Source organism: Macrobrachium rosenbergii, chromosome 8, assembly GCF_040412425.1.
Source record: "Macrobrachium rosenbergii isolate ZJJX-2024 chromosome 8, ASM4041242v1, whole genome shotgun sequence".
NCBI lineage: Eukaryota > Metazoa > Arthropoda > Malacostraca > Decapoda > Palaemonidae > Macrobrachium > Macrobrachium rosenbergii.
The window spans coordinates 67,086,354-67,097,631 of NC_089748.1; the positions used below are offsets into that span (position 1 = coordinate 67,086,354).

General features: G+C 36.9%; 1 protein-coding gene across 1 annotated transcript; it reads right to left on the reverse strand.

The window, feature by feature from the left end:
* Window positions 1-1,975: 1,975 nt before the first annotated feature.
* On the reverse strand, window positions 1,976-7,716 carry LOC136840937 (chitinase-3-like protein 1). The gene is made up of 10 exons (XM_067107900.1): window positions 7,558-7,716; window positions 6,809-6,951; window positions 6,181-6,324; window positions 5,907-6,038; window positions 5,203-5,454; window positions 4,393-4,578; window positions 3,833-3,970; window positions 2,944-3,114; window positions 2,639-2,737; window positions 1,976-2,245 (listed from the first exon to the last, which is right to left on the reverse strand). Exons 1-10 carry the CDS (start codon window positions 7,607-7,609, stop codon window positions 2,111-2,113), a joined length of 1,452 nt encoding a protein of 483 aa, XP_066964001.1. The 5' UTR covers window positions 7,610-7,716; the 3' UTR covers window positions 1,976-2,110.
* Between the last annotated feature and the right edge of the window lie 3,562 nt (window positions 7,717-11,278).

The following is an 11,278-nucleotide window of genomic DNA, read 5'->3' on the forward strand; positions in this document are numbered from 1 at the left end:
TGCATTTTGGAACGTTAAATTCCATACCCTACCATGATCCTGTAGTGTTTCCCTTTCCTCAGCTGTTCCCGTTAGGAGAACACTCCTAAATTGTTTCCCTCACGCGCTGGGCGTTAATCTTACCTATTGACCACGAAGCGGAACGCTACTCTATCGAAAAGAGAGCATTCAGCAACTTACCAGGTACCTGAATTGAAATTTAGCTATGAAGAGGAATGTTAAACATAAATGTGACGGTGATCCCTAGGATTACTTTTCGTCCCTTAGAGTTAGACCAATAAATCAGGACACAGAATTCAAGTGAAGAAACAAACAATATGGTTTGTAAGGAGTAAACTTTGAAATGAACTCTGGGCACTGAATGGCATCTGAATAGTACACATTAAGTTATAATGAATTTCAGATTCTGATTAGAGTTGTAGTGATATTAGGTTGGGCATTATGATGTGGGATGAACGTTTAGAGCTCGAGGCTTGGCTGAGGATCATATCATCAAAGAATGCAATATCTAGCTAGAGTTCGATGCGTCCTTTCTCGCACAAGGCAAAAGGAAAATAAAAGAAAGAAATACATAGTTAAACAAGAGTCGGGGTCTAACCCCAGTTGAGGTTTTCTGCAGGCGTTCAGCCCTTCTTCGTTCACTTTCATCCGTTATGCTATAGTGACAGCTATTCGTCGTTCTTAACGCCGAAAGAAAAGACCGTTTCTGCTACAATTTAGCACAAGTATCATTAAATGATATTGTATTACGGAAGGATAAATTATATGAGGTAAGGAAAATATCATATAACCAAAGGAAACTCTTAAGTCATTTCTCTCAATACACATTTAATTGGACTGAATTTTCAAAAATAGTTTTTCGTAATGATCACAGAACCTTCAAGAATATAGTGGAAACAGTTTTCTTAGAAACTCTACGGCAGAATCTATCCACATTTAAATTGTTCACATGTCGAGCACCCGGGAGATGGTCAAGTTGACGGCATGTTCTTTTCCGGGATGGTTTAGTTAACTTGTCAGAAGTTACAGTAGTGGAGATGGTGCAAGGAAACATTGCAAATCATCTTTTGCTCAGTTTTTAAGACTGGCAACCGAGAGCGTCCATCAGATATAAAATAATTCAGCGAATCATTAGAAATTTCTAATGTTCTCATTTATACCAATCTCTCTCTCTCTCTCTCTCTCTCTCTCTCTCTCTCTATATATATATATATATATATATATATATATATATATATATATATATATATATATATACACATATATATATGTGTGTGTGTGTGTATGTGTGTTTGTGTGTGTATATAAACATGCATGACGATATCATTTAAATAAAAATAACCTCACTTCTTTGAAATCGTTTCGCTCGCTCCCCTGGAAGTAACATTTTTTCTTCATTCACTTTCTATTTCGCTGGACTCATCCTGAGAACATAAACATCGGATTGACAGATCTGGAAAAATAAACTGCTTTTCTACATTTGCTTGAGGTTAGCATGTGACTCAGCAGTTTCTTGATTTTTACATAAAGTCTTTGGCATCATATTTGCTCATTAACGCCACCAAAGCATTTCATTGAAGGTAGATTAACAGATTCTGTCCTCATACTTATCCCCCTGTTTTCTCGCACACACGTTCGCTGGCCTTTAAGATGTTCATTAGGAAAAGTCATTAATAATTTAGAACTGGTTTTAAGGTTAATTTTCATTTGAATGTTAAAAATGAGTGAATGTCGCTCTATTTAAGGATCCCTTTATTCCAGTTAACGGTATTCTTATATTTTCCCCCTTAGATATCAGTTCTTCAAACACCGAGAATAATAAGTTTAAGATGATAAAGCAGCGAATAATTCATTTGTATTTTTTTTCGTGGCTGAAACATTTCTGTACAAAAGGTTCGACTAGCATAGCAAATCATTGGATGCTTTAGAATCATGTATAATTTGAAATAGGTAAGCAATGATGCAAATACTAAAAATAGGGACAAAAGTTTATTACCATAATAACAAAGTCATTGGACTGCTCTGTTGTTACAAGACACCATCAGGTGAAATCAAAGATCGGAACGTAGTTTACTTAAAGATCTAAGAATATGAAAAGCTTCCTTGATAATTAGGCGCAGTCGTTGGGGCAAACGGCGGGTTCCAGGGCGCACACAGAATCTTTCCAGTCGCAGAATTTGGCCACTGGGTTGAAAAGTGTTCCGCCGGAACATTTCTCCTCGAATTCATCCCAACCTTCGCTTAACTGGAAAAGGAATAAGATAATTCTTGAATAAGTATAAACACGTTTTTATTTTTTTTTTATTCTGTTCGAAACGCTCTGGGTATATTTAGCGTTGAAACTGTTGAAACTGGTAATTTTCGACGTGACTCTCGTCTTAAGTGTACTTCTAGAACGTTGATTCGCTTTTCATGAAATATGATACATTTACACCCAGTTATATATATATATATATATATATATATATATATATATATATATATATGTCTATATAATGTGTATGTGCGTGCGTGCGTATGTATGTGTGTATGTATGTACCTACGTTTGTCACAGCATTGATTAACATTTTTCAGGCGCGGCATGACACCGCTTTTATTTTTTATCCTCTCTAAACGTGTTAGGTATTCCGAAGCTTACCTGGGTGCAAAGGTAGTAGTGCGTGCAATCATTGTCATCGGCGTTAGGACCAGGCACACTGCAGTGCTCCCCAGGAGCTGGTGTAGTGACAGAGGGGTCCTTGTGGGAGGAGAAAATGAAATGAGCAATGTTTCTGATAAGGAAAAATCTGAAAATTCGAACGAAATTTAAGAAGCATTTCGACATGGGGAATACTCGTCCCAAGCTTGAACGTGTCTATGGAATTAATTTACCCCAGTATTTGAAAATATTAAAACAGATATACCTGAAGAATGATATGTAACGGTAAATTTTGAAGGGCTTACCCTGGTAGTGGTGGGAGGTCGTGTTGGTTTTGTGTAAATGCCTCCGCTCAAGACCTCGTTGATCATGGTGAGAATTGGGTATGTAGTTCCCTGGCATATGCCTCTGTAATCGTCTGTATCGATACTCCATACCATGCATCCAGCTATGCCCTTGTCAAGGGCGTATTGTGCCTGCAAGATTAAAACCAATGTTAGATACCAATTCGTTCGTGGACAATCTGGAATCATTTTCAAGATTGCCAACAGAATTGTCAGACAAAAGTTGTCAGTCAGGTGACGTACTTCTTGGGAGTTTTCTTAAAAGTGACCAGAATGACATTTAGTTTTACCCGGCTAGTTATAAAAGACACTGAGATTTGTAAAAGCGGATTTGATATTTCTGGAAGTCAAGGAATAAATAAGCATGCAAAGCAGCAAAGTGGACAAGGAGCTCTAAAAAAAAAAAAAAATCTTCCCAGTCTAAATGCCACAAGGCAAACTTTGTTCATACTGGAGCTATGCGCAATGAATTGCATGCTCTTGCTCTATGTCACACCAGCCGAAGTGTATGATTATGCTTCCATGGAACAGTCTGAGTTTTGCACTGTCTAAAATAGATAAACAGCAGTTAACAGTAAAAATTATCTGAGCTCTAACTGTTTCTTCTCTCCTTAAAAGACTTGTCCTTTACTAAAACTTTTTTAAAAAGGCTATGACCAAAATGGCATAGTAGAATAAACTGAATTGGTAAATGAACCTTCTTCTTCTTCTTCTTCTTCTTCTTCAAAAGTAATTGATATACTAGACTTCAATAGAGTGCAGATGTGGGCTCTAATGAAAAGGCTAAAAAATGCATCTTCTTCTTTTTTAAACGCACTCGTAATCATACCTTGATTCCTCGTAATCATACCTTGATTCCTGCGGAATCCGCGTCTTCATAGGACGTCCAGAGGTTGCTCTCCTTCAGGTTGTAAGCGTAAGGTTCGTTCATGGCTGGATCATGGACGATAGTCCAGTCCCCTGGACTCGTCGTCTGGGACTCACAAATCTGCGCACAAGAATCAGATATTGTACAGCTCTGGTAGTAGATGTTCATCTTAACTTTGGCAGCTTGCGTATAACAATCTTTCCATAATGACACGATATAATATGATACTATCTAAAACATAATCTAAATTCTATGATATGTGAAACAGTACTTGGAAACTCGTCTTTATACGAGTGATGATGAGTACGACTGCAAGTATTGTCTCTTTGAAATAAATTAAATTTTTAAAGTAATTCCCATGGTATATGATAATGGGAAAAATATCTTTATACTAATACAATGATTATGATATCAACCAATGAAACTAGAGAAATTAATATCTACTTTGACAAACATCGTGAAATATTAGGTTTCTTTCATGAGAAATCAAATTATCAAAACTTCAGAATCTTTCATTTCAGAATAAAATGTAAAGTAGGTACCTCGTTGTATCCCAGATATCCAGGCTCCTCCGTATAAGGTCCACGAATTCCTGGTCGACTCGCAGGGGCATAGAAATCGTGTTGGTCAGGATCGTCAAGAGTCCAGGTACGTCCGTATAATGGAATGCCCATGACCAGCTTGTCCTTGGGTGCGCCTTTCTCCAGCCAGTAAGTCACGGCGAAATCCTGAGGGATTGAATTTGATTTAAGTGACTTTCGTCATATTATCTGGAATTGATTTATTCTTTTGGGGGCTTGTAACAAATTGCACTTATAACCATCCGAGTCCCGAATGATTCAGAATGTTTGAGTATAGAAAATGTTTTTGGCAAGACGACCTGATCTGCTGATAAGATGAGACTTTGTTGAAGAATTGTGTAGTTCTGGATAATTTTGCACTTTATTAATATGAGTGTTCCTTTAAAACAAAGGGATTCTCCAATTTCCTTAAACGATAGGTAATTCATAGCTAGAACATCTTTGATGCCTCTCTATGGTATCATTTAGAATTTAGAATTGATCAACTAAAATAATGCAGTAACTGTGATTCAAGACAAATACCAAATTATCATATTCATTAACAAATAAAATAAATCCTCAATAAAAACCAAGCTTTGAATTTAAAGTGTGTTCATTAAACCAGAGAGCGGTTTTCTCAATACAATCAAAATGAACAAATTGTATGAGACATCAAATCATACCGTAGTACTCATAGGCGGTTAACTAATGGGATTCCCAAATTCGTAGGAGCATTTACTAATTCGGCTGAAATACAGTACTAGAAATTGCAAATATTACTCAAATCCTTACCACATTGAGCGTGAGTGTATCTCCAGTATCGTCAGGGTGAGGATAGAGACAGGACTGGTGATGAGTGTAAGGTTCCCAGTCGCCGTGAAGGTCGTAGGTCATCAAGTTGATGAGGTCAAGTTGTTCAGACACGGCTGGCACGTTGTAGGCTGCATCGATGGTGGGCTTTCCTGCCGACACGGCTGCTGTCAGGATCATGCCTTCGGCGTGCAGAGCTTCCTTGAGCTCAGTCAGGAGGGTCACGTAGTTGACCTAGGGAAAGGTTACAGGAGATTAATGCAGCTAGTGAGAGGCTATGACGAGCCACAAAACGCTGCGAATTACATGTCGAAATAACTATTGTGCTTCTTAAAGAGGTTTCTGCAATAATGCCCAAAAAGCTTATCTGGTATCTGCTAGTAAATGAATATGAAGAACAATATTTTTTGCTGAATATTGACCAGAGCTTGATGAGCATCAAAACTACTCTTGCCCACCGTTGTTTTCTTGTTTTAGGAGACTTACTTAAGCAAAGATCCTTTGAATCTTATCAAGAAAAGTTGTAGACTTATGAGTTTTTGCTCTATAGGTTATAGACGTTTCCCATTAGACCTAGAAGCTTACGTTCTGAATGATACTGTTAGCAAATGGTGTAAATCTACATAAGAATGATATAAGAAATTACATTATGCAAAGGTACACAGTGCAAGATCAAGGATGCTTACATAATCATCTGGGCTTCCACCTCTCTGCGTTGGATATTCCCAGTCCATATCCAGACCATCGAAGTTGTGCTTCTTCAGAAGAGTGAGAGTGGAGGAGATGAAGGTCTGCCTCTTGGCGGGATCAGCTGCCATCTGCAAAATGAACAACAAGCTTCCTGAAGATCCCGAGATGTATTTCGTTCTTCGATTTTTAGATGTTTCTGTCACAAATTTCAAATGATCATCATAATACTGAAAACTATTAGGAACTACAGAAGACTGAATTCTGGTTTACATTGGAATACTTGGTGGATCCTTCGTTCCAGCCTCCAACCCCCAAAGTAGTCTTGATATTGGGGTGAGTTTTCTTCAGTCCAGTGAAACGGTTGTATCCACACATACCGTAGTCTTCGCACAGATCGTTGTAGGGGTCAAAGACCTTTGAGGAATGAAGAAGATATTGCTTAAAGACAGGAAAACTGATATCACTCAAGAAGTGTGAAATCACCGACGTTAAGACAATAGAAGCAAAGAGTTGGCAAACAATCGTTTAAAATCCTAATTTCAATGAGAAATTGAAACTAAAGAAATCAGGTAAAAAAACATGAAAATAAAATAAACTCAAGTCAAATAAAACTAAGACGAAATTGAAAAATTTTTTGCTGAACTATATGGACACAGATAATAGATGTAAACGCAGAGAAGTTAATCATATGATCTAAAGATTGAGTGAATAAATGTAAGTAAAGAATGTAAGGAAATATGTAACAATAATTTACAAAAGTATTTTTTATCCATATCCTTATTCGAAAGACAAATCATAAAAAAAAATTTTCGTTTTCAACATTTTTTTTTATCCTTTAATTTTATCTACAGCTACTGGTATTTAAAAAAAAAAAGTCAGACAACCTTTAATGCCTTACCATGATATGCCCATTGGTCTTCAGACCGGCGAAGGCGTAGATGAGGTGGGTACAAAGTGACGCATCGATGTCCTCGACTTCGAAGATGCCCTTGCCCGGTCTGTATACAGCCCAGGAGCTGTAGTAGCAGACAACTGTCCCCTCTGATCATTGCAAAGAAAACAACACTGTTTAGAGGAAGGTGCATTAAGGCTGAAGAAGCCAAGATCTTTTTCTAAAAATGGGTGTACAGTATATGTATAAAGTGTTCGGGTGGAATGAGTATTCATTCCTTGATGAATATATCAAGAATAGGTTGTAATGAACACAAGATGGATATGTAAAACTGTCTCACTTTGGCTATCAGCATCACGTATGTTGTCCACATCATAATTAGAAAAGCAGGTTGGAGTGAATTCTTATCAGTGTAATTATGAATGACTAACAAATTTTGTAGAATTTCCTCTTACACACACACACATATATATATATATATATATATATATATATATATATATATATATATATATATATATATATATATATATATATATATATATATATATATATATATATATGACAAAGTATACAAATTGTCAGCTTTATGATGGTTTGCAAACATTCACCAAGATTTCTAGTCTGCTTAAATTCTTCTAGGACTGATTTTTTTCATTTTCCCTGTAGAGGAACAACGCTGTACTGTGAAATTATTTCATAGTATGAAACGTATGTGATAGATGTGTAAAATGACAAATTATAAGCATGTTTACCAATATAGGAGAGGGAGACAGCTAACAGCGACAGCAGTAGGAGCAACTTCATGGCGGAGCGAAAGGAGAGAGACCCTGGGAGCCAGAGAGACACGAAGGTCTTATGAAGCCTTGCTCCACCCACACGCACAGGCCAAAGAAACCCCAGTGATTGGCATCACGTTTCTTTTTAACCAGACTTGTTCCCACGATAGCCATGTTTTGACGTAATTTCGATGAGTGCACTTGAGTACTTTGAATAACATTAAAAATGACCTCGGTGACCTTTGATATCACGTGTTGCGTAGAGCTGTTGTGTGGCGCCTTCTTTCGTAATTTCATTTCTCTTGTTATTGTCTTGGATGCAAGCTGCGCTCAGGGCAACCAGACAGATTCAGTCAAATACCCAAGTGCTTTGTTGTTTATTTCTTAATCAAACTGATATACACTTATAACACTTTTAAACTGAAAGTCTTAAGGTACTAAGATGCGCGTTGTCATAAAACCATATAATGCAAACAACTGATTAATTGCAATACTCCATTTAGATCTATTCATATCCCATTGATCATCAAAAGAATTTTATTAAACTATGATAAGAAAGAGGCAACTTGCTCAAGCAAGGACAATGGAACTCATGCAAAACCGCTGACCTGGCAACACAAGCTAAAAGCAGATAAGCAAGCAAACAAGCAAAAAAAAAAAAAAAAAAAATCTTGGGGCCGATGGAAAAACTCCTCAAGCCTTATGATGGTTCTCATGACAAAAAAGAAATACGAAAAAACAAATTCTGTAGTCCGATGAAGGCTGTGATAATGCTGAAGGTGAAAAGAGACCAGTATATTCTTTTTTTTTTAATGCGCCTATTCAATTACACGCCTAGCTATTGACTGACAACGATTAACTGCGGTTATTTTTAAGAAATGAAAAGGTCTAGTGTATCAGTAACGTTTAGAGAGGCATTATTACTATACAATCACCCTTTGTCGAAGACTCCTACTTGCTGCTACGAGAGAGAGAGAGAGAGAGAGAGAGAGAGAGAGAGAGAATGAAGATTTAAGTATACCTTAGTTTTACCAGACCACCGAGCTGATTAACAGCTCTCCTAGGGCTGGCCCGAAGGATTAGACTTATTTAACGTGGCTAAGAATCAATTGGTTACTTAGCAACGGGACCTACAGCTTATTGTGGAATCCGAACCACATTATAGCGAGAAATGAATTGCTATCACCAGAAATAAATTCCTCTAACTTTTCATTAGCCGGCCGGAGAGTCGAAACTCGGGGGATACAAGATAAGCTATTTCTGGGGTATAATAAAAGCTTTACGTGAAGCCTCATTGCCAAACTAATGGTATACTTAGTATAAGATGATAAAACACATGCGGCCACTTAGACAGACAGCTAGACGCACACACGCACTATATATATAATGAAAAACGGAGAGAAGTCTGGTAGAAGTTACCTAAAGATCAAGATAAGGATCTACGAAGTGAAGACCAGAGTCTTACATGATGCTTGTCTTTTACAGAAAGCCGCAGCGTAGCCGTTGATTGAAAGGGTGCAAAAGAGACACCACATTTTACCAGTCAAGGGCCTCTGTGAAATTCTGTCACCCATCCTTTCATATTCTGTATTCTTTAAGTCCCACAAAACGAATGACCCAAGACCTCCCATGATTATAGTCTGTAAAGAGCTAAATTCCCTCTGATAGTAAATAAAAGCCACCAGACGGGGATTTTTAAATTCCACGCACCATCGCACAGTACGTCTTAACACAAGTATTTCATCTGTGCAATTCCCATCTTTTCTACTACAAGCTTATTTAGCACTATGCATTTTGTTAGTTTCTTCTTCCAGGTTTTTGAGATAAAGCACAATGAATATTTTCATCACAACAGACGCCTCTGTAGTTACAACATTCAGTCAGGTCACATTCCTTGGGTATCTATACGGCTTCCAATTCCCGGGACGGGCAAATAATTGCAGCAGTAAAGAATAAACAATAAATTAGAAATAACAGTGAAAAAGAAATAAGATAACGAAGAATAATAAGCAAAAAAAAGCAATACATTATGAAATGAAAATGATATGAGCTGGCAATACAAAAAAGCATTAGCTCCATCTTTGAACTTCTGAAATCCAACGATTCGGCCTCATGATTAGGATCAGTCGTTAATTTGGTCACTGATGGAGCAAAGATTTTAGAAGATTGTGTGGTTTGTCCCTTGCAAAAGAAAAGACAAGACTTAGTGCTACTAATATCTAGAAGCACTATGTACTGAACAGTACAGACTGAGTAGATTAGAATGCAAAGGACGATCATAATATGAAGTATGTCCGATACGATGAGCGGATCGACCGAAGGTGCCAGAAATTAATTTTTTTTTTATTTAGCATAAGAAATCTGATAAAGCTCTAAATATGAAAGGACAAAATAAAAAAAAATTGTCTCAGGATAGACTGGTCTCCGTAAATTCTCAATATGCAATGTTTGTGAATGGAAAAAGTGATAGACCGAGAATGTTTCTCAGAGGAGAAGTAGCATACTAGCAATCAAGAATTACACTTAGAATGCTAAGTTTAATAAAAAAAAAAAACTATCAAAGAAAAGATCTGGTAGGGGGAAATCAGTGACCAAGACACACAAACAATCATATTTTCAGTTTTGTTAGAGTTCACCTTCATCATGACAATTTGCACTGTGCATTGATATATTGATATTAGCTAAACCTCCATTAAGAGACTCAGCAGCCACTTGTGTTGAAAGGTACCCCTGGACGACCGACTATTTTTTTCCACTTTTTATCAAAACGTACAATTTCTTTTGCCCAAGGACACAATAAATTCCGGGATTTCGATTCTTTTGTTACAAAGGAAATAATATGCAACATATTTACAACAAAATTTGAAATTTTCATACTTGAATATATCTTTTGAAGCAGTTGATCATAGCTTTATATGTTACAATTACAATTAGACTAATCTGTTGTGGAGATACAGCACTACTAAACTTTAGATTCGCAGAAGTACTACCTGTTTCCAAGTACCGTAACGTAACTAATAATCGCCGACTGGCGGGAATTGATAGTGTTTTTCTTTTCAGTTATTGGTTTCACCATCTCAAGCACCTCGTCAAATAATTCACTGTCTGTCCGTAAAAAGTTTCTGAAATTCTGTGGCTCTCTGAATTTTAACTAATTAGGAGAAAAGCATGTGAGCAGTTAGGCCTATTCTTATACCTGTCTTGCACCCAGCGGCGCTTTTTCTTTGTCATTGCAATACTTGCTAAGGCTTCGCCTGACAGCATCTTTACATGACAACCAAGCGTTTTGTGAAAAATAGGGAATCAACGTAGGTGACAAAATTTTGGCTCGCCAAATATTGCATCCAACAAGCTGATCGTCTAGTAGGCGCTTAAGCATGATTAGTTCAATACACTAATACGGTGAAGTTCTGCATTACTTAAGTCTGGATATATTTTTTATTCTGTCAGTGAACATCTGTAAATAACTTTTTTCAACTTTATTTTTGCGTCTTCTAATCCGTGCCTTTTTGTTGCTTTCCTTTTCCAGTTAGTAAAAAGAGCAATTATTTTTTATTTTGTGAATGAATCGCCAAGGCAATTTATGTTGTTAGACCGGTGGATCTTCATGCATTTATAGACAACTGAATAGTCTAGTTTGATTTTGTATTCACAAAGAAATAACAGTTCATTCGAAGGTAATATGTAAATGTACAGA